Source organism: Lissotriton helveticus, chromosome 7 (genome assembly GCF_964261635.1).
Source record: "Lissotriton helveticus chromosome 7, aLisHel1.1, whole genome shotgun sequence".
Classification (NCBI taxonomy): Eukaryota; Metazoa; Chordata; class Amphibia; order Caudata; family Salamandridae; genus Lissotriton; species Lissotriton helveticus.
The window spans coordinates 1659013282-1659038226 of record NC_136068.1 but is presented as its reverse complement, the minus strand read 5'-3'; the positions used below and the strand labels follow the sequence as shown (position 1 = coordinate 1659038226).

Here is a 24945-nt window from a genome sequence, read left to right as displayed (position 1 = left end):
TAATGAGGGAGAGGGGGGAGACAACACACTGTCCTCGCTTGGGCTGAAAGGGGGAGAGAGACCACCACCGTTAGAGTAAGGAACCCTTAGTTTGTCGTTATGCTCTGGAGATTACAAGGATTTCTCTTGCTCTTTACCCAGGGGCGGAGGCCCCACCCACCTACCACTCCCCAGAAGTCTTGCACATACCTGTGCACGTTCCTCCGGGAATGCGGCTGGGTGATTCACAGGTTTGTTGGCCTACTGGCTTCCCACCTTAGCCTTCACTCTAGGTATCTCAGGTCCTCAGATCTCAGGTACTCCTTGCCCGTCCTCATAGCTGCTGTGTGTCCTCCCGTGTCTCCGTCTCGTCAATCACAGTGCCTTGGGTCCTCTCTTTGGCATCTTCTCTTTCCTCTGGCATCGCGCATGCCCACTTCAAGGGGGCATGACTTATATACTCCACAGATTTCGGGTTTGGAAAATTAAAGGACCCGCACTCCTGATCCTTTAGTACCTCACCAGCATATCGTACTTCATACAATGGTCTCGGGGCTGGAATGAAAGCAGAGGAGTGGGCCAGTGAGGTAAGGTCTCTTCATCTTCCATGGGCTCATCGGGAGGCATATCCTGACATGGAGAGATGCAATTTTAAAAAGAACAAAGGGACAACTGTGGGTATCTTGTTGTGCTGGATCGGGACAAAGTCACAAGTTCAAGCCAACCGGAATGCTTTGTGAGCTGGCTACAGGGACCCAGTAAGGTATGCTAAACAAAGTACCTTAAATCCTGGTTTGTGGAGCGTTGCGAGGGTCCATGTCGAAGATGTGTCTCACAGCCAAAGTGATGCGTAAGTTCCAAAATTCAGCGAGGCTGAGTGCACCAAGATGCATCAAGGCTGCAGTGCGAGAGTCTGCCTCGTTGTTGAGGATACCATTGTCAAGGCTTGAGATGCAAAGTTCAGCATCAACGATGCCCTGCATCAGAGTGATGCGCTGGTTCTGAAGAGCTGCAAGGCTGTGATGCAGACTTCGGCGTCATCATCGAGGCTGACGTGGAAGAGGAATGCAATGTCCTGCGCAAAAGAATACATCACGCAGTGGCAGTTTTGTTAAGACTACAGGCAGCAATGTAGGTATTTTTGTAACAGGGTGATCCACGCTCAATGGCTGTGGCGACTCCTCCGCTAGGAGGAGCATCGCCCCACTGCCTGGAAGCAGCAAAAGAAAGAAAAATACATTTGAAAATACCGTAATTATATGATAATTTTTGTTGTCCTCCTACTGTAGCAGCGTGCATGCATGAGGGGGGCCTGGAGTGGCTGCAGAGCAGGAGAGGAGTGGTACAACACTCCTGTGCACAATGACTGTTTGGTCGTCCCTCTCGGGCCACCCAAAACAGTGATGCACACTTCGCTGTTCTCCATGCAGGCTGTCTTACAACCTGCATGGGGAACATGCCCACCCCTCCAGCCCCTCAGATCAATCACAACCCTATATTGCAGAATTCTGATTGGCTGCGGGGACTGTTACAATCACAAAGCAGGAAGCACCTGGGCTCCAACAAGATGCCAGGAAGAGGAGAGGCAGCGGCAGCTGGCCAGCCAGCCAGCTGGCAGGTAAGTGATTGTTTTTAGTTTACTTTTTTACCCGATTCCCCCGCCTCATTGCCAACACCGGCCCCACTGCTGCTTCTGGGCAGCAGACATGACTGCGTAACAGCGATGTGCTGGTTCTGCCCAGGGTTGCCCCGTGCAGCAATTGAGATACGTTGGTTCTGCTGTATCCAAAGACGCTGGCAGAGCAACTTAGGCCCAATTCCAAGGGTCTAGGTCTGGGGTGGCACCACTTGGCAGGGTAGGACGCACAGAAGGCAAAGTCTGGTTGTTGAAGCTTTCTGTCCTTGAGGCTCAAGTCAGATGGCCAGTCAGCTAGCCTTTGGAGTCGCACTGGGATCCTATTTTTAACGGATGCAGGTCCAGTCCTTCTCACCCAGGCAAGAGGGCAGCAGGTCAGGGCAGCAGTCTAGCAGCGTGGCAGTCCTTTCAGCAGCAATGCCATCTTTCCTGGCAGAGAATTCACAGATTCAGAAATGTACTGAAGAGGTGGTGTCTGCGGTCCAATATTTATGCCTAGTACCCTTCCTCTGGAAGGTGGGAGATGCGTCTAGAAATTCCCTTTTGGTTTCCCAGGCATCCTGCCTTCCAAGTCCAGGCCCCAGACTAACTACAGGGGGTATTCTGCCCTTTGGGTGAAGGCAGGACGCAGACTATTCAAGTGTAAGTGGAACTATGCCCAGCTCAGTCATCCTCTCCTGCCGGTGATTGCTCCTTATTGTGTGTGGCTATATAGGAGGAATACACAAAGCCCAACTACACCCAGGTATGTGGCTCAGAGACAGTCTGCAGGCACCAAATGACAAAGGCTGGAGAATACCAACATTCTAAAAGTGGCATTTCTAAAATCGTAATTTAAAATCCCACTTCACTATAAGTTAGGATTTTGACATTAAAATTCCAGAGACATCAAACATGAACTGGTTACCTGTTCCCATTTGGAAATTACAGCATATTAAATTCAATAAGGTAACTTCAATGTTATCCTAAGGGAGAGCCAGTCCGTGCTATAATGAAAAACGAATTTTAAAACATTTCACTGCAAGGACCAAAAAAGTACACATCCCACTTTTTAAGTACATTGCACTCTGCCCTCTGGACTGTCCAAAGTCTAGGGGTGACATATTTATTAAAAAGGAAGTGTTTGCCCTGGCAAAAGGTTTAATTTGCCAGATAAATATCGCAGTTCAAAACTGCACACACAGGCTGCAATGGCAGGTCTAAGACATCCTTAACCTGCTTCTTAAGTGAATGAAAGATGACCCCGCACACTATAACAGTAATTATTGCAGTTTCAATCACATTAAACAAGTTGTTCCATTATTTCTTCAAACATTCTCCCAAGGATTTCCAAAGTCAGGTTTCTTCATTTAGACATGATTTCTTTATTCACAATAGATATTTTAAAACCAATAGCCAACGCGTTTCGTCCGTTACCGGACTTCCTCAGGGCTATATTAAAAGATACAAAAATAAAAACATTTACATACAAATGACAATGTTACATTTAAAATTTAATCTGTACAGGTATTTTACAATATTATTGACATCCTTAGGCATAACCAGACAATAGATAATAAACAGTCAGAACCTGAAATTGAAAAACTTCTTTACCAGGGAGAACATACTTTTTGAAGAAAACAGATGTAGCCATCATGTGAATGCCTTTACAGCATATGTATCGAAAGAGCATTTATAAAACATTTACAAAAGAGCTTTACAAACCAATAACTTATTTTTGGAAAATGAATTTATCTAGAAATATACTGAAAATACTATCCATTTCGATTTATAATAATTGTTGGCCCACAATACTTTCGAGAACAATTGTTTAATAAAATAGTGTGATACTGGACTTTTTGATCATTAAATACCTTATTAGAAATCTCTGTCTCACAGAACTTCATATTCCTCTTTTAGCTCTACGCTTGAGTATTCTGCTGGGAAGATGGTGTCATATTAGCATTTTATTCAGCTATTATGTGCTATTATGCTTTAGCAACAAATCTTAAGTAATGCAATTAATTGTATCATATCATACATCAGACGGACAGTCCAGCTACAAATTTCACAACTTTTCCCATGAGTAATGAATCAGTATCTTTGTCGGTATCATTGTCTATTATATTTATACTTTATCATCTGTTATGTAATCCCACAACTAGGGGTTGGTCAGATTATCATATTTAATAATTGCCCAGCGGTGTATTTTTTTCTCTTCTTTATGATGCGTCTATAAAAACACAAAGTCGATTAAACTACTTACTTCAAAGGATCAGTTAATTATTCCAGTTCAAAGGTCTACCAAATTTTCTTTATTATTTCTAGAAATTTGGGTTATATAGAGCCTACAGAGAAAGAGAGATTGGAAAAGTTTATAGAATTTTGTAAATATAACATGCTAATGTTTTATCAAAATATAATATACATCCTCACATCAATACTATGGAGAGATAAGACTCGAGCGCCTTTGAAGATATGCATTATGTTGCTACCAAGAAGAAATATGGAGCGCTAACCTTTGCAGTATTGGACACATAAATTCCATTATTTCTTAGGGGGGCAACATTACAATGACATGTTTCCCCTTTCAGGTCCACAAAGAACATATTGAATGGTCACAATGATAACACGTGACATGTTGAACCATCAGGGAACAAAGTCCAAATATAGACAATTGTAGCCATAAATAGGCAACAGAGTCTATACGTAGGATTTATACAAACATGCATACTGATCATAATATAAATCAAGGTACTGTTGAAATTAAAAAGCATACGTTAAAAAAAAGGTGTGGTCTTTGTTAATACTCTACACCTATACAGATAAGACTTTCTGATCGCAAACAAAAAGTTTATGGCAGGCATCACAAATCGCAACCACAATATTGTGGTGGGAAGACAGACACCAAATGGCCGCCATGGGATGAAGAACTTTTCACGTTCGTAACTATGGACGTGGAAAGTCTTTATACCTGCATCGAACTGAAAAATGGAATCAAGGCCCTAAGGCATTTTTTGTACAAACGTAATGCCTGCCATCTTGTGCACACTCAGATGTTGTTGGATATGGCCGAACTGATACTGACACAGAATGTCTTCCTACATGAAGGTATGAGATGGAGCATGCCTGGGGCCGTGGTGCTGCACAATGGATGGATGATATAATCTTTTATGTCCGTTACATCGATGATGTTTTCCTCATTTGGAAGGGAAGTATTGATGGACTGAGGGATTACTTACATTATCTGAATGATAATGATCGGAATATAAAATTGACCTTCAATCACTCTAGAAGTGAAATTGTATTCCTAGATCTAAAACTCTATGTAAGGGATGGTGTGATTCAAAGTGATATGTATAAAAAACCGACTGCATGTAACAGCATACTACATGCTGAAAGCTGTCATCCCAGAAATACCATATCATCCATCCCATATGGTGAGATGGTACGTGCACGGCGCAACTGCAGTGAAGAGGCCAATTTTGAGAACACCATTGATACAATGAAAAAAGATTTTGTTTCCAGAGGATATGCTAAAAATGACATCATAATAGCAGAGAATAAGATTAGAAAAAAGAAACGGTCTGTTACTATAATCAAACAACCGAAGAAGAAAGCTAATCCATCACAGAACCAATGTTCGTTCATAACAAAATACGGAATGTACAGTGGCCATATTTACAATATCTTAAGGAAACATTGGCACCTTTTGAAATCTGACATATTACCAACAGGGGTTGTTTCCGATAAACCGAGAGTTGTTTATAAAAAGGGTACCACGATTAAGAATATTCTATGCCCTAGTTATGTAAATCCACCTAAAAGCTGTGGCTCTGACTGGTTAACGGAGAAGCCGGCTGGCTTCTTTATATGTGGCAACTGTTCATGTTGTGAATATGGAGTGAATAAAACCAATAGTTTCTGCTACAACAGTCCAAAACAGCATTCAATCACGACATTCATAAACTGCAATAGCACATTTGTAGTTTATGTTATTATTTGCCACTGCCAAATGATCTATGTAGGCAGTAGTACTAGATGCCTGAAAATACGAATTCAAGAACATCTAAGAAATATAAGACATGATGACATTCGTAGCCCGGTGGCACAACATATTGTAGAACATCACCCCTTGGAAAAAGGAATTACATTCCATGCAATCGATAGAGTCCCTATGGGCAAACGGGGTGGTAACAGGACAACGTGCCTCAGACAACTTGAGGCACGCTGGATTTGTAGATTGAGATCAGTGACCCAGGGCTTAAATATAAATAATGAATTTCATCATTTTCTGTAGTTATCTATAATTGCTTAATCTGCCTGTTTGCTGTGTGCATGTAAGGCTGTGACTCGGCAATTACATCTGCATTAGCCTCATGTCTGCTAAACTCTGTATCTGTCTGGTTCTCCCCTAACGATTTGCGCTGGATCTATAGATTGAGATCAGTGACCCAGGGCTTAAATTTAAATATAAATAATGAATTTCATCATTTTCTGTAGTTATCTATAATTGCTTAATTTGCCTGTTTGCTGTGTGCATGTAAGGCTGTGACTCGGCAATAACATCTGCATTAGCCTCAAGTCTGCTAAATTCTGTATTTGTCTGGATCTCCCCTATCGATCCTTGATCCCCCCCCTAATTTAAATCTACATCCACTAAGAGTGAATCTATTGTAGACCAAATCTTTCGTGTCGTGGACTGTAGAACAGTAATTAATACATTTCCAACATATTGTTTTTTATTGATGATGACTCGAGCCATAATAATATTTTTTTTGCCTATAGAGGTGGTGTTCCCAGCTCCTTGGATCATGACCGATCCAAAATGGCGTCTCAATTTTGGGGAATCCATATATGCCATACTGATACATCGCATTTATTGATTATTACTCAAACAATGACATTAGCTCATATAGCTGGTGTTCTCAGTTCCTTTGATCATGACCAATCTAAAATGGCAACTCAATTGAGGGAAATTCACAAATGCCTTTCTGAATCGTAAGCTTACATGTAGATGTCTAGTGGATGACACTTATATATGTGTCAATAAACATCGGACATTTCTGGGGATTTGTTTTGTCAACTTGAGCCCTTTTCCTAAGAGTGATTTATCTTGAGAGTATAAATATGTGCATTGCCTAAGTGGCAGTTGCACGATAAGGGATGAATACAGTAAGAACCTTAAAGCACTACATGATCGTGTGCTGTATATTTTCCCGATGTTTATATGACCACTGTAAGATGGCGGACACCATTGATCAGTGTTTACGTCATCTTTGCTCCTACCCCTTCCGACTCTGTCATCAACTAGTGTTGTTTCGTGTTGACGAAATATTTATTTTGGGGGTTTACACTCATTTTTCCGAACTGAATTAACAGATCAAGAGTAGAGTCATTTGTCTATTGGATGACAGAATTGAGGAATATGATTAACCTTTTTGTTTGTTTGTGGGATCCTTTACCACTACAAAATGGCCGACAGTATGAGCTATGTGTATACGTCACCCCCGTGCGACTTGCTCTGTCGTAATTACCAATTATCTGCACAAATTGTTTGCTTATTACCGCACTAGGGGGGTATAAATACACCATCACCAAAAGCGGTCTATCGTACCAGACGACTGCATACCTGACGAAACGCCGCTACCTTGTTCTCTGTGAGTAATTCTTGAGGTTAGAATGGGTCGCGATAGACTAGACGTGTAATGTAGTTCTCAATGGGCGATACTGATTTTTTTAACTAAAAAATCAAACTTGTTTTGTGACAATAATTTTTACGTGTCCAGAAAACCCATATGAGTAATAGCGCTTGAAATTTCGAGTGTCTGACACGATAGTTCAAGATTGCGGCCATTTGGTGTCTGTCTTCCCACCACAATATTGTGGTTGTGATTTGTGATGCCTGCCATAAACTTTTTGTTTGCGATCAGAAAGTCTTATTTGTATAGGTGTAGAGTATTAACAAAGACCACACCTTTTTTGAACGTATGCTTTTTAATTTCAACAGTACCTTGATTTATATTATGATCAGTATGCATGTTTGTATAAATCCTACGTATAGACTCTGTTGCCTATTTATGGCTACAATTGTCTATATTTGGACTTTGTTCCCTGATGGTTCAACATGTCACGTGTTATCATTGTGACCATTCAATATGTTCTTTGTGGACCTGAAAGGGGAAACATGTCATTGTAATGTTGCCCCCCTAAGAAATAATGGAATTTATGTGTCCAATACTGCAAAGGTTAGCGCTCCATATTTCTTCTTGGTAGCAACATAATGCATATCTTCAAAGGCGCTCGAGTCTTATCTCTCCATAGTATTGATGTGAGGATGTATATTATATTTTGATAAAACATTAGCATGTTATATTTACAAAATTCTATAAACTTTTCTAATCTCTCTTTCTCTGTAGGCTCTATATAACCCACATTTCTAGAAATAATAAAGAAAATTTGGTAGACCTTTGAACTGGAATAATTAACTGATCCTTTGAAGTAAATAGTTTAATCGACTTTGTGTTTTTATAGATGCATCATAAAGAAGAGAAAAAAATACACCGCTGGGCAATTATTAAATATGATAATCTCACCAACCCCTAGTTGTGGGATTACATAACAGATGATAAAGTATAAATATAATAGACAATGATACCGACAAAGATACTGATTCATTACTCATGGGAAAAGTTGTGAAATTTGTAGCTGGACTGTCCGTCTGACGTATGATATGATACAATTAATTGCATTACTTAAGATTTGTTGCTAACGCATAATAGCACATAATAGCTGAATAAAATGCTAATATGACACCATCTTCCCAGCAGAATACTCAAGCGTAGAGCTAAAAGAGGAATATGAAGTTCTGTGAGACAGATTTCTAATAAGGTATTTAATGATCAAAAAGTCCAGTATCACACTATTTTATTAAACAATTGTTCTCGAAAGTATTGTGGGCCAACAAATATTATAAATAGAAATGGATAGTATTTTCAGTATATTTCTAGATAAATTCATTTTCCAAAAATAAGTTATTGGTTTGTAAAGCTCTTTTGTAAATGTTTTATAAATGCTCTTTCGATACATATGCTGTAAAGGCATTCACATGATGGCTATATCTGTTTTCTTCAAAAAGTATGTTCTCCCTGGTAAAGAAGTTTTTCAATTTCAGGTTCTGACTGTTTATCTATTGTCTGGTTATGCCTAAGGATGTCAATAATATTGTAAAATACCTGTACAGATTAAATTTTGAATGTAACATTGTCATTTGTATGTAAATGTTTTTATTTTTGTATCTTTTAACCCCTTAATTGCTGCCGTCGGCCAACGGTCGTCACGGCCACTACCTCCCCAGTGCTGCGCACGACCGTTGGACGTCCAGTTCAGCACTGGATAATGGACAGCGCAGCACTGGGGAGGTTTGTTTACAAGCTCTAAAGGGGTTAATATAGCCCTGAAGAAGTCCGGTAACGGACGAAACGCGTTGGCTATTGGTTTTAAAATATCTATTGTGAATAAAGAAATCATGTCTAAATGAAGAAACCTGACTTTGGAAATCCTTGGGAGAATGTTTGAAGAAATAATGGAACAACTTGTTTAATGTGATTGAAACTGCAATAATTACTGTTATAGTGTGCGGGGTCATCTTTCATTTGTAGATTTGAAAAACAAGGTTTTGTTTTCCAATATTGGGATCTAGGGGATTGTATCCCAGACCACCAGCACCTACGCATTTATACATTATAGGGATTCTGTCACCAGTGCGGGCAAAATAGCCTCAGTTCCCTTTTGTATTTTGAACCTGCTTCTTAAGTGGGTTGCACAATCAGTACTGAAGACAGTGCTGTAGCATTTATTTACAGGCCCTGTACACAGGTAGTGCCACTTTACTAAGGATTTACAAGTAAATAAAATATGTGAATTTTGTGAAAGCAGTTCTACTGAATTTAAAGGAGAAAGCACAAGCACTTTAGAACTGGTTAGCACCGGTAAAGAGCTCAAAGTTCTAAAACCAGCAAAAATAAAGTCAGCAAACAGGAGGGTTGAAAGCAACAATATTCATGTCTGTGCCTTCTAAAGAAGAAATGTTAGCACCTTAAATGTGAGAAAATATAAAGGAAATGTGGTCATCAAAAGAGTAGGCTACAGAAATATTTTTCAATTATTTATAAAATGTAATATTAAATTAATTCTAACAAAACATAAGTGAAAAGCCTTTGTTGACAATTCAACTGTTTAAACCAAATCTAAATCAATCCATTCACTAACAACATCCAAAGGAAAGCTGGTGATAGACACCTGAAGGAAAATCCCCAAAATACATCAAACAATACTTGAATGGCTGTAAAAGAATAATAAAACTGACAGAATCTGCAATCCCTCCATTAAAAAGGGGCATAATTCCATGGCACATACCTTATACCTGCCTTTACAGCATTATACCTGCCACTTCATATTTCACTGAAAGCGTTGCCCCCAGGGCAGCGCAAGTTAGCAGCTGGCCTGGAGGCAGTGCACTTTCTGTAATGGGGTGCACAGTCCCGTTTGTACCCACATTAAAAAACAGTGCGTCCTAAATATAATAAGGGGCCCAGCTAACAAAATTTAAAAAAACTGAGACAATTAGAATGCGGCAGTGATAGTGGTAAATTTACTGGGATAAATAGCCAACATCAATCCTCTAACTTGTAGTTGGAACATCTTCCTTGTTATTACAGAAATATGATGGAAGCGCAGTTGTAGGGGAAAGGGCAACAAATATCAATGGCTTGGCCTTCAAATACGATGAGCTGGGTAGCTCAGTGTCATTGATGAATACTGTTTCCAACTGGACAAACTGCATGAGGCCATTAAGCAACAGGATAAATTCCCCAGTGGCCAATTGCTTCAGTGAAAGTAGGTGTAATTATCATGCATTTAAGAAAAACACAAAGTTAAACACAAGAAGTCACACAAAGAAAAGGGTAAGGAGGCCGAGAAACCATCCAATACATTGGTCTTAGAATAAATGTAGCCAATTTGAAACCTAAGCACATAGATTTTGGAGCAGCAATGACGATAAGGTAAGGACATCCAAATATGAGGGCTACTACTCATTATTCCAGCCAAGAAGTCTGCCTGTATTGTCGTGGCATGAAGAAGGGCCGGTGAAATGTAAGGACAACAAGAACTGCATCAGACCTACACAAAATAAAGCCACGACACAAAGGATATACCCAGAAAATTGAGACAGAGTAAAGGTGCGAGCACAATCTGGAGAAGAGGGAGCAAAAATTAATTGAAAGAACATTAGGAGACTAAACAGGCTGACATTTTTTTAACTAATTAATTTCATTATTTTTAAAGCTCGTTTTTACTGGAGGTATCATGGGGCTGGAAACCTATAACAGGGCACAACAACGGTACAAAGAAACCTATTCGGTAAGCCAAACCAAGATAATTTAGCAAAAAATTAACGTCTAAATGGTTTTTGCGGAAAATTCAATGGTTGGCTACTAACTGTAAAAACAAGTATTAGAAATGCAATAGGTCTTGCAAATTTTTGAAGTCAGAGCGTTGTGAATAGAAATGTCTTTTACACTTGTGTGAAACACATAAGTAAACGACCACTAGCCATCAATGTCAACTTGAACATATGTAACATATGTATGGTCCTGTTTTGATCTAAAAGAAGATTTTTTTTATGTATGTTGCATGAAACGAACACAACATTTCTCTGCAAACTATTTGCACATATCAGCCACATTGAAAGTAAATGAAAGGAAACCGACATTTAAAACAATCCCTTTAAGAATTATTCAAGGCCATCAGGGCAAGCTCTGTAGAACATAGCTGGCTCTATCAGGGGACCCCTGAAAGGTTGGGGTCAGGGCCGGCTCTAGGCTCATGGTGGCCCTGGGCAAGGAGCGTAGGTAGGGGGCCCGGCAGAGGGGGTCCGGGCGGGGCGGAGCGCGCAGGCCAGTACAGAGGGAAGGGGGTCAGGGTGTTTAGAAGTGGAACAGAGCCGGAGGCCGCCAAATCCCTGCCAGGGGCCACCACGCAAATATGTATCCATCCTCAGAGGATTAATATATTAAGGATATATATTGGCGTGGTGGCCCCTGGGGTTTGGTGGCCCTGTGCAGGTGCACAGCTTGCACATGCCTAAAGCCGGCCCTGTTGGGGTCCTGGGTCAGAGCCCACTTTGCCCACGCCTTAAAACATCTCTGAATACACACAAAGCTGTGCAACTTAAATAACTTTCTAGCACATCCTATTCGCTTCCAACAAGTGTTCAAATTACGGCCTGGAAGTAGGAGGTACTGTGTGTAAAATAACAAACCGGGATTCAACGATTGCAACACATAAGACAATCTTAGAGCGCCACAGAGAATTCCGTAGTGCTGATTGGATGTGGGGTCGGCACGTGCATTTGTTTTAAGCCTTTCTCACGGGTGCCACCATGATTGTAGCAAACTCGGTCTGGGCTAGGACTCAGTTGGAGCTGCTGGCTGCCTGCGATGCCTAGCCAAGGTCTGGCTCTGCTGCCAAATACCTGCCCCCGACATTGTAATTTTAGTGAGACGCCCGTGTCGTCGTGCTGTAATGCAGTGCGGCCATGCAGGTGGTCAAGGCACTATGCGTGATAATGCATTTTAACGCAGTGATGCGGACCACCACATTTAAATGTGTTAGTATAACGCCTGATGAGTGGTAATTGGCAGGGCTAGAGAGGCCCAGGCAACGGAAGAAAACAGCTGTGGACAACAATTGCACAAGTGTACTAAATGACTAAGAGGTAATTGTGCAATTAAGATTTTGCCTGCATCACGGGCATCACACCCCCTCTCCGCTCTAGCTTTAGTAGCTACAGTGGGTTGGGGTTTTTGATGGGCCCCTTCCATCTGCAGTGTGGAAGACAAAGGCTCATAATTAACTTGGAGGGTGAGTGAGTGAAAGGAAGGATGAGTGGATGGATGAAACGGTGGATTAATTGATGCACGGATGAATGAGTGAAAGGATGGACGTAATAATGGAACAGTGAAATGCAGAGAGGGCAGATGAGTGAATGAGTGAAAGGTTGGATGGATGGATGGAGTGAAAGGATGCGCTGATGGATGATGAGTGAAAGGATGGATGGTAGAATGAGTGAAAGAATGATGGATGAGTAAAGGGAAGATGGATGAGTGGAAGGGAAAATAAATGGATGAGTGGACGGATACATGAAGTGAAAGTTTTGTTGAGTGAAAGAATGGATGTAAGGATGGATGGATGAGAGAAAGGCAGGACAGATGTATGTCTGAATAAAAGGATGGATGGATGAGTGAAAGGGTGAATTGATGGATGGATGAATATATGGTAGACAGATGGATGAAAGGATGGATGACTGAGTGAAAGGGTAAATGGAAGGATGGGACAAAGGGTGGATGGATGGATGAGGGTATGGATGGATGGGACAAAGGGTGGATGGATGGATGGGGGTAGGGATGGATGGCTGAGTTAATGGGTGGATTGATGGATGAGCCAAAGGGAGGATGATGTATGGATGGAGTAAAAGGATTTGTAGATGGAGCGAAAGAGTGGATGGATGCATGAAAGGATGGATGATTGAAAGGATGGAGAAAAGGAGGATGGATACGTAAAAGGATGGATGATTGAATGGTTGGATAGATTGGAGTTTGAGTTTGTTTGCATGCTGAATTTCGTCCTCTCTTGCTGGTGCTGCCAGCTGCTGCAAGAGTTTCCCAGGTCGGAGGAGGGTCCCAGACACAGCCCACTTACAGCCCACTTTTCACTCCACTGACGACGCCATTACCCTGGGAGAGGACTACAACTCCCAGAATGCAACTTAGCCCAAACAGCTGACGCGAGTGAGGAGGAGGCGTGTCCATCGCGCATAAAGCGCTGCCTCTCCACCCGCGACGCGGATGAAGCCCGAACCAAGGGCAGGCCCTTCTGAGCCCGTCACAGACAGTAAGAGGCTGGACTGGATAACCCCCCCTATGAGTTTGATCCTGGGACTCCTAACGTACAGTTTTTGGTACAGCTGTGTAAAACTATATTTATTGTCAAACATCAGTAAGCTGAAAAATAACAAAGGTCGGACTGCTGAGGGGACCTTAGATGCCTTTTTGCAGAGAGCAGAGTCAGTCCTTATACATGAAATACAGATAACCGAACACAGGTTTTCTCTAGACCCTACACCTCTTCAGAGTAGACTTTCCCTGATGCCCCCACTTATGGAATCATGCGCGGTGATTAATAATGAGCCATCCCTTTCACCGATTAGCACTCCGGTTCGAGCTGTGCCAGACCAAGCTATAGATATAGTTTCTTCCTCATCTTTTGATTCTGAACTTAGCCCTGTTAGGCCTAGAGTCACCACTAGAGGATAAAAGGTTAAACACAGATTGGACCATACTGCAGAACCCCTCCAAAAAAAAAGAAAAGGTAAAAACGTACAAAAGCAGAGTAAACCTGTTCAGAGAACTATTGGGAAGAAGGCAAAAACTGCCACTGGCTCGAGCGAACACAGTGAGGGACCACTAAATCTTGTAAAACAGAATGAGACAGATAAGCCTGCTGATAGTATGCAAGATGGGAACTTTTGGGCTAGACTTGAGATAATGATGACAACCCTCCTGGAACCCATCATGTTAAAAATAACCCAACGTAGAAACTAGGCTAGCTAAGGTGGAGGAGCTGGTTAGCAGTAAACATTTAGCTATACAGGCAGATAGTGTTCATCCAAGGGAATGTCCTCTGCCTAGTAGGGAAGCAGACATGGCAGTCAGACCATCTTCTGGCTCCACCGTTAATAGACAAACACAACGCAGGAGCAACAACATTAATACTAACATACCTAATACAGCAAATGCCCCCGTTCGCACTGGGCTATATCCCCCTAAGGATGGTCTTATTACAGTAGTCCTTAATAATTTTGTTGGTATAGAAAGAAGGGCACATATTGCCGGGAAGCATGATGCAAATAAGGAAACAGCAGAGAGAGGTATAAACTTCTAGGAAGATCTAGATAAGCCCCTTAGCCCACGTTAAATTTAAACTTATCCCCAGAAGCAACCGCGCATACGGTAGTTGTGGCATATGTTCCCCCTTTACCTCAGAATGCCTTTGAACATTGGTTGACTCGAAGGAATAAGTCCCTTCATTACTTAACTATGAGGACTGGTTTAAAAAAATCCCCTTTTTTCAGACTTTAAAATAGTACGAAGGATCGGGTGGGTCGGTCCTTCTGATGAGTCACTGTGTGGAGATTGTGTTGTAATAACGGTCAGGACAAACCTCTTGGTGCACAGAATTTTGGAGAGGGGTAATAACGGGCTTGTCAATCCCAACAACATAAATATACTACCACTGGGATACTTTTATTAACCATTAAACATTCCAAAACACCAAGGGTTTTACGTTTGAAGGAGACAGTTCAAGTTCAAGTTGGGCATTTGTATAGCGCACTACTCACCCAGAGGGTCTCAAGGCGCTTGGGGAAGGGGTTCATTATTTGTCGAATAGCCAGGTTTTAAGTTCTTTTCTGAGGGAGATGTGGTTTTGAGTAAGGCGGAGGTAAGTGGGGAGTGAGTTCCTGGCAGCCAGGAAGGAGAAGGATCTGCCACCCATGGTGGACTTTCGGATGCGCGGGACTGCGGCGAGTGCTTGAGTGGACGATCGTAGTTGGCGGGTGGGTGTGTAGAAGGACAGTCGAGTGTTGAGGCATTTGGGTCCTAGATTGTAGAGGGCCTTGTGTGTGTGGGTGAGAAGACGGAACGTAATTCTCTTGTTGACGGGAAGCCAGTGGAGGTCTTTTAGGTGTCCGGTGATGTGATCTTGGCGAGGGATGTCCAGTATGAGTCTCGCTGATGCGTTTTGGATGCGTTGGAGTTTTTTCTGTAATTTTGCTGTGATTCCGGCGTATAGTGTGTTACCATAATCCAGTCGACTCGTGACCAGTGCGTGGGCGACAGTCTTTCTTGTCTCGAGGGGGATCCAGCGGAAGATCTTTTTGAGAATGAGAAGTACGTTGAAGCAGGAGGATGAGACTGCGTTGACTTGTCTGGACATCGAGAGAGAGGAGTCTAAGATGAAGCCAAGGTTGCGTGCGTGGTCTGTGGGTGTGGGTGCTGTGCCCAGAGCAGAAGGCCACCAAGAGTCGTCCCAGGAAGAGGGGGAAGATCCTAGGATGAGCACCTCCGTTTTGTCTGAGTTGAGTTTCAGGCGGCTATGTTTCATCCATTCGGCTACTTCTTTCATGCCTTCATGAAGATTGGATTTGGCGGTGTTAGGGTCTTTGGTGAGGGAAAGGATTAACTGGGTGTCGTCGGCGTAAGAGATGATGTTGAGGTTGTGTTGGCGCGCGATGGATGCGAGTGGGCTCCTGTACACGTTGAAGAGGGTGGGACTGAGTGATGATCCTTGTGGTACTCCACAGATGACTTCAGTGGCCTCTCAGTTGAATGGGGGAAGTCGGACTCTTTGAGTTCTCCCTGCGAGGAATGAGATGACCCAGCCCAAGGTTTTTCCTTGTATGCCGATGTTGCTGAGGCGTTGTATAAGGGTGCTGTGGCAGACTGTGTCGAAAGCGGCGGAGAGGTCGAGTAGAAGGAGGGCCGCTGTTTCTCCGTTATCCAGTGGTGTTCGGATGTCGTCTGTCGCTGCAATGAGGGCGGTTTCGGTGCTGTGTTTGGCTCGAAATCCGGATTGAGAGGGATCGAGGGAGTTGTTGGATTCAAGGAAGGCGGCGAGCTGGCTGTAGACGGCTTTCTCAATGACTTTGGCGGGGAAAGGGAGGAGGGATATGGGTCGGTAGTTTTTAAGTTCCGAGGGGTCTGCTGTGGGTTTCTTCAAGAGGGTGCTGAGTTCGGCGTGTTTCCAGCTTTCTGGGAAGGTGGCAGAGTTGAACGAGCAGTTGATGACATCACGGAGATGGGGTGCGATGATGGAGTCAGCTTTGTTGAAAATGTGGTGGGGGCAGGGGTCGGTTGGCGAGCCAGAGTGGATTGAGTTCATTAGGCGGATGGTGTCTTCAGTGGTGATTGGGTTCCAGGCGCTAAGGTTGTTAGTAGTCGGTGTAGGATCAGAGGGGGGTGGGGAGGGTTGATCGCTGGGAGAGTTCTCGAAGCTGTTGTGAATGTCGGCAATTTTGTTGTAGAAGAAGGAGGATAATGCATCGCAGAGGTCTTGGGAGGGAGTGATGTCGTTAGATGCTGCGGTGGGGTTGGTGAATTCTTTGACGATGTTGAAAAGTTCCTTGCTGTTGTGGGTGTTGTTGTCGAGACGATCCTTGAATGCTGATTTCTTGGTGGATCGAATCAGTTGGTGGTGTTTGTGGGTGGCTGCCTTGAGGGTGGCCATGTTGTCGGTGGTTGGGTTTTTTCTCCATGTTTTCTCCATGGTGCGGCATAGCTTCTTGGATTTTTTAAGGTCATCATTGAACCAGGGAGCCTTTTTGCTGCCTGATTTGATCTGGTGCTTTTTCAGGGGTGCTAATTCGTCATCACTGTGGGTGATCCATTGCTTGAGATTGGTGGCCGCTTGGTTTGGGTCCAATGAGAAGGTGGGAGGGTTTTGGCTGAGTGATGTGAGGAGTTGGTCGGAGGTGATTTTGTTCCAGTTTCTCCGAGGAATAGGTTGTGGGCGGTTGTGGGTCAAGGTGGTTTTGTTGCTGAAGTGAACACAGCTGTGGTCCGTCCAATGGAGAGCTGTGGTGCGAACGAAGGAAATGTGCTTGCTGGAAGTGAAGATAGGGTCGAGCGTGTGTCCGGCTACATGGGTGGGGGAGTCAACAAATTGTTTGAGTCCGAGATTGGCCAGGTTGTCCAGAAGGGTGGAGGTGTTGCTGTCGTGTTTGTTATCAAAGTGGAAGTTGAGGTCTCCTAAAAGAATGTAGTTCTCGGAGGCGATGGCATGTGGGCTGACGAAGTCAGTGATGTCATCGCTGAATTGAGTGCGGGTTCCTGGAGACCTGTAGATGAGGGTGCCTCTGAGTGTGGTCCTAGGGTCGGTGTGGATATGAAAGTGGAGATGTTCGGCGGTTGAAAGATTATCGTCGGAGCTGGTCGTGATTTTGATGGTGTTCCTATGGATGATGGCGATGCCTCCTCCTGTTTGATTGGTGCGGTCTTTTCGGATAATCTTGTAAGCGTCCGGTATGGCTATGGCGATGTCAGGTGCTGATGATGTGTTCATCCATGTTTCTGTAAGGAAGGCAACGTCCGGTGATGCAGTGTCGAGTAGGTCCCAGAGTTCAGTGGCGTGTCTGTGGATAGAGCGAATGTTCAGCAGGATGCACTTCAGGTGGTTAGAGTCGGAGCTGTGTATAGAGGAAGTGGATTTGGTGAGGGTCCTGAAGCAGTTGAACTTGGAGGAGAGGCAGGCGAATGGGCCGTGGGTACGTCCTGGGGTGGCTTCGCAGCAATATGGTGTGCATCCGGGGTTGAGGGCTAGGAGAGTTGTTGCATCATATGTTACTCTAGTGGGCTGGGTACAGCGGGGACCAGGGGGTCTGGCGCTGAGCGCGGTCCAGGCGCGGACGGGCGTAGACGGGCTTACCTTTGGCGCACCTTCGGCGCGCATGGGGCGCGCATGGGGCGCGCATGGGGCGCGCATGGGGCGCGTGAACGCTGCGCGCGGGTGTGACTATCATAAGTGGATAGTGGGGGGGGCGGAGCGAGGGAGGGGCAGCTGGGAGGCGGGAGGCGGGATGGATGTTCTGGTTCAGGCACAACAAACAAAATGGTGGGGAAATCGAAACTGAGCCTGGGCGAGATTGGGGCACAGGGAGGAGGGACGCTGAGGGCAAAGAGAAAATAAATATTCAATCACCAAGCAAACACCAATACAATCGGAGCGCTAGCTGCAAATCCAGCACCAAATGATTTCAGATGACACGAAGTGCACGATAACAGAATGTAATTTAAAAGACCCAAAGTGCACGTTTTCAAGGCGGCAGCAGTGGCAGGCAAAAAATGCAGCAAAAGCAGGCAGGCATATAGCGCTACGATACCAATTTTCAGCTGAGCAAAGCGCTATGGCAGTCGGCCAGGGGCAATGGAAGCGACCGCTTCCTACGGAGTAAGAGAGGTCACATGGGAACTAGGCAGTTTAGACACCCCATTCCAGTACATAATCATTTTGATGCCCTGTACTCCCTGGAAGACATTGATTGACTTGATCTTGGGATTTCCGCCTATCAGAACTGTGTAACTTCTAGGCATGTTAAAGGGGGTAATTCTGGATTGACTTTAACGGGTAACGATGATGTCCCATTACATGTTCTGCTTATAGTGATGGGGTGAGGTTTGTGGGCCTATGGACCCGAAGACAGAGTCTCAGGCTGATCTCCAGGGTAATTCAAATGACTTTTTTCCATCTAGACATTTAAACAAGGTCTCTGTTGAAAGCGAGGGCGCCGAAGTACGAGGGCTTACGGCTTCAAATAATGAGACACAGATCAAACCCTAGGGTGAATTAAACACCCTTTCTCCACTTAGACATTCAAATGACGGTTTATTGGGGACAGCAATCCACCCTCATAATTGCTCCATTGATGTTAAATCTACTATTTGTAACATTGTTTCGTGCTGGGATCTATTCGAAGCTAAATATCCAATTGTGGTGGGAATTCATTTTACAATTTGAGGTTCTGTGTTTCCAGGAGACATGGACCAAGGAAGTGATTCACCTGAATGGGTATAGGACATACCATATCCCAGCAGTCAAGTGTCGGAGTGGTAGGGCTAAGGGTGGATTGTGCATGTATATATCGAGTACCATGAATACGAAGAAAATAATTATGCTGGTCAATGATGATTTTCATCAACTAATTAGATTGGATTTGGACTCAACATGTTCCATAGCTTTGGTTAACTTTTATAATATTATTCCGCCAGGAATTTATTGGGTAAAAGTAAGATGAAAAACATAATGTTAATACTCGCTGGGGATTTTAACTGTACGCTATGTGAAAATGCTGTGGATCATTTATGTGGAGCCCTAAGGGAAGAAGGAGCATGCTTATCTCATGTTAGGCATACTGTTTTAGGCGAGCAGCTAAATTAATTTATTTACAGTTTTGATTTAGGCTTTGTAAATGAATTATGCCCAATACCTGCCCCTTTGCCTTGGACATTTAATGGCAGGGGACATTGTTTCACTATCGATTACATTTTAATATCAAGTAATCATGCACATAGCTTGCACTCCTCCTTTGTCTCAGAGAATTCACTTAGTGATCATTTTCCCTTTTTGTCTGGCTATTACATTACCCTCTAGTAAAATATTTATATCCAATATTAACAATGATCAATTGCTAGAAAATATAGCCATTGGGAGTATTAATTGGTACTCCCTCCTTTGGGCTATGGCAGATCAAGTAGCGCTGATCCAACTAGTGGTGAGTAAATGTAAACTAGACATAGAGACATGCCTGAGTGAAAAAATTGCCCCTGATAACATCTTAGCTTCATTTCTAGTAATAACCAATTTAATAAGAGAGTCTCTCATCAGACGTAAAAAGAGCAACGGATCCCAGAATATATGGTTTGATTCAAGCTGTACTCAAGCATATTTTCAGATTAAAAAAGAGCTGCATAAAACCCAGAGAAATATGCTGGATATAAGGTTAGCTAGAGGGGCATATAAACAAGCATTAAGGGACAGGAAAATTACATTGAAGAAGGAGGCATGGGAAGCATTATATTCAGCCTCAGCAGCTAAAGATAGTGCAGCATTCTGGAAGGCAATAAGGGCACCATTCTTATCCAGAGAGGCTGGTCCGGCGATTGAGATAGCCATAAGCGAGGAACAGTGGCTTAAGCACTTTGCTGAGGTATACAATGGAGAGGGAAATTCTGATACTATGGATAATAACGTCCAGGAGATTCATGGTACAAATCACTCCTCTCATCATAAGGAATTAATGTTTACCTTAGAGGAAGTGGAGCGGGCCATCTATGCGAATCAGGGTGGCAAGGCTCCTGGACCAGATGGGGTCCCCGTAGATCCGTTTAAGTCAAACATTACTCTGTGGGGGCCCCTATTGGTACAGGTTCTCAAAGCCAGCTGTAGCACTGACTTTCTAACCACATGGGTAGAATCTACTATTGTGCCCATTTCAAAAAGGGGGACAGACAAAATCCGGGTGGCTACAGGCCAATTTCCCTGTTGGATTCCATAACGAAGGTAGCAGGCAGAGTTATATTGGAACGTCTTCAGGATTGGGCTGATGATAACTCTGTTCTGTCAGACCATCAATATGGCTTTCGGGCCGGTGTGGGGACTGTAGAGCAGGGCTTGCATTTTTCTCTTCTGGTGGGGAAGTACCCAAGGGCTAAGAAAGGGAATCTATTTTTAGCATTCGTGGACCTCACAGCCACTTTTGACGGCATGGTCCACACTAAACTATGGTCAATATTAGTAGTTATGGGGGTTGATGCAAATATTATTTATTTTCTTAAAACGTTTTTATAGTGATGCCAAGGCAAGTGTGCACTGTTGTCTGAATGGCGAGCGCTCGGCTGTCTTCCCGATTAGGAGCGGAGTCAGGCAGGGTTGTGCCTTGGCCCCGTTCCTTTTTAATTTGTGTATAAATGGACTGGGGGAGGTTCTACTTAAAGATAATCAAGACTTCCCCCAAGTAGCTGGTCGCCCAATAACAGCCCTCTTGTATGCAGATGATGCAGTGCTGATGTCTCGCACACAAGATGGCCTTCAGCGCGTTCTGTTTTTCCCTTTTTATGAAAGATCTAGGTTTAAGGGTAAACTCATCCAAAACCTTCATTATGCGCTGTGGTAATGGTATCAAGAAACACAAGGATATGTTTGTTGCAGGGCAAAAGATCGGGCCACTAAGAAATTCTTATACTTGGGCATTCTCTTTCCCCATAATGACACCTGGGCACAAGCATGGCAGCAAAAAAAAACTGGTACTTCTATGCACTACAGCTGCTCTAACCCTCTTTGCCAGAAAACTGGGCAAAACACCCCTGGAGGAGCTCGTTAAAATTCATACGGCAAAGTGCATTTAGGCAGCAGTTTATGGGAGCAGGGTTTGGGGGTTTAATAACCTGCTCCCAATTCATAGAGTAGAAAATTCTTTCTTGAAATATATTTTATCTGTCCCGAATGGTACCTCAGCTTGCATCTGCCATGCAGAGTTAAGACTTTCCTTTATCTCTGTTCTTATCAGGCTTGAGCCTGTCCAAATATGGCACAGGCTCTGGACTAAAGGGGAGGCCAAACTGAATAGAGATATTCTCTTAGACATATTAAAACTGCAGGGTGCAATGAGGGTAAGATATGTTTATAAGTTTTTTAAGGATCTTGGCCATTTGGAGTTTGTTACCAATCCTAATACTCTAGGGGCAATATCAAGGAAGAAATTAGGAAAAGATGGTATTCTGCCGCAAGATACCCTTAGAATGTCCACGGAGATCTTAAAACCCACAGTCCTGCATAATAAGATGGTTTTAATTACTTTTACTGTTCAACCCTATTTAACCTTTGTTCCTGGTGCATACGACAGGTTTTTATTAACTCGATTTAGGTTGGGGGTCTTTCATCGATTAGTTACTTTTCCCACTATGAACGAATGGTCTTAAGATCTCCAGCCTTGCCCTTGTGATAATAGTTCCCCTCAATCTACGATTCATGTTACTCTTTTTTGTAAATGTTACTCTGTTGTAAGGAGCCTGCTTCTAGCCCCCATTTTGAAACAGTATGGGCTCCGCCAATGTCGCCCTTCTTTATTGGTACTACAATACCTAGAAAACGAGAATAGTGCTTTTAGGATAACAATTTTTCTGAAAAAAGTTTTGAGCCAAAGGAAACACATGCTTACCTGATTGTTTTTAATAAGATGAGGGCTTCTGTAAGTTTAATACTATTTTAACTTTTTTGAATTGGAGTTTGTGTAATACTTGATATGAATTTTAATCTATGAAATGTTTAATGTATTTTTAACTGAGTGCTTTTATGATTGCTTATTTAATCAATCGAATAAAGCCTTCTTTGAGTTGAGTTTAGTGATAAATGTACCTGGGACTGTGGCGGCTCTCCTTTATGGGCTCCACAGCTACATTACACCTGTCTCCTTGTTTCGTGGTCCATTTTTATTGTACAAGGAGTGAATGATTATTCACACTTGATATAATAAAAATAAAATGCGGACCTGCATCAGGTCCAGTAACAAACGGAGGCAGCTAATGATATTGTTTGGTTGCTGATACAGGTGCATGAAGGTGCCTGCACCAGCCATCAGAGATACTGTTCAGAGCTGGAGAAATTCTAACACTGTGAGTATGTCTGTGTGACTATGTGAAAGAGTTAAACTGAGAGAGAGTCAGTGAAGGAGTAAGTGAGAATGAGTGACAGTAAGGACAAGTATGTGTGAGAATGAATTGAGTGAGGGAGGGAGAATGATAGTGAGCATAGCAGTGTTATTCTGTGTGAGACAAAGTAAGACAAAGTAATTCAGAATGAGTAAGAAGAGTGTGACTGAGTGGATCAGAGTAGAGTGAGTGAGGCTGCGTGAATTAGTGAGATTTAGTGAGACTGAGTGAGACAGGAAACTTTGTGCAAGAAAGTGTGAGAGAACTTTTCAAGAAACAGCTCTTTGGCATTCAAGACAAGGATTACTCCCTACCACTTTTAAAGGTCTCCACCCGCTACTGACTCTTGCCATACACGAAAATAGACACTACACCACAAAATAATTGGGAGTGTTGAAAGGGGGAGGAGGGGAGGCAGTGGGGGCTTGCCATAGCATGGTTTTGTCAATGTTTGTTTTTATATTGACTGGTTCCATTTTTGTTCTGTTTTGCACAAACTACAACAGGCGTTGGCATATTTTCTGCACTAGCGACCAGTTTTCGTAATATTATTACTTTGACTCAGGACTGTCCATTCTGTGCAGATAAACCGGAAACAGATCAACATGTTTATTCGTCTGCCTGGCATACAAGAAGGCTGGACATCAATGGTTACAACAGGTGAGTCGGAACCTTGGGACAAAGTATTGTGCGGAGGCCTATAGGATCCTAAAATATGGTTCCAGTCTGCCCATAGAGTACTCAGTTATTCATTACTTACTTTTTTTTTGTGGTGTGAACGGTCATCTATTTTAAAAGCTGGGTCTATCGGATAATTCTAGTATTTACATGCAAACAAAATGTATTAACGCTTTCTTAACTATCTTTTTAAATGTTATAAAAATATTAACTTCGAACTAGCTCCTGTTTATATTTAGAACTGTTCTTTCTCTTAATGTTGCGATGCACGCTCACTTTACCTTTGCGAGAATCATGTGTGCAAATTATGCTGTAATACTTTTTTATGTGCTTTTATGGCCGTAAAGGCCGAAATAAATAATTTTTTTATTTGTTTTGAATATTTTTCAGGTAAGGTACCACAAAACAGACACCACATGAAGACATAGAATCATAAATACATAAATAAAAATGTCCCTCAAAAAGACGCAAAAGCTAAGCAACATGCTGATATTGAAGAAGAGTTGTTCTATATCGCTTTTTAGGTTGAGCATTTGAGACCTCTTGTATATACCTTAGTATTTTCTTTTATGTGTATGTACATTGTGGGCTCTGGAGATCAGCCCTAGGACTTGTCTGCTTCTGCTTAGGGACTGTTTTTTTCTGTTTAACTGCCTCTATTTAACTGTTTCAATAGAAAAAGACCAGCAGAGGTCAGTAAAATACCAGAATTGCTTTCTGCTGAGGGACTTTCTTTTTTTCTTTTTCTCACAGCTGCCTCTATTTAACTTTCTTGATAGAAAACGACCAGCAGAAGTCAGTAAAATACGAGAATCACTTTATCATTCTCTAGATTCCAGTCCATAGAAATAGTCTTCCACGAGCACCCATAGACAATAATATTTTTTTCAAATCTTGAATTTACAGTGATATGACCATCAATGGCCCTGCTTTTATATTATAAACAGAGCTTTGTACTCTACCATTTCCCGCTGAAACACAATATTTCTCTCCATATATTCCCACACCTGGCGTGTCACGCAGTTTGGTGCTTACTTTCCCTTCATGTTAAAGAACAGTAGATGTTTCACCACCCAGGCTAATATGATGCATAGCTAAATACATATAATGTCCCAAAGGCGAGACCGTTTGCATTGCAAATGCTTATTTAAATTACCTTGAAGAAAAGTAATCAGGAAAAGCTTCTCCGTAAGAGCCATCATGTTTTATTCAGTGGCTGTCTCCAACAATCACACTGGGGTTCCAACTCACATCTTGACTTTTCGTAGAAGGGTAAAATATTATATTTTATATTGGGAGCCCTGCAACAAAGAAAATAGTACAATTGTGATACAAATCACCCTGGCAGAT

General features: G+C 42.7%; 1 protein-coding gene across 7 annotated transcripts in view; it reads right to left on the bottom strand.

The window, feature by feature from the left end:
* Window positions 1-24945, bottom strand: part of LOC144770644 (B-cell receptor CD22-like) — a 681379-nt gene that overhangs the window by 348866 nt on the left and 307568 nt on the right. For all 7 annotated transcript variants that reach the window (XM_078655344.1, XM_078655346.1, XM_078655342.1 and 4 more), the window contains one exon: window positions 24752-24896. In XM_078655344.1, the coding sequence (XP_078511470.1) occupies window positions 24752-24797 (46 nt within the window). In that variant the 5' untranslated portion in view covers window positions 24798-24896. The remainder of the gene's footprint in view (window positions 1-24751; window positions 24897-24945) is intronic.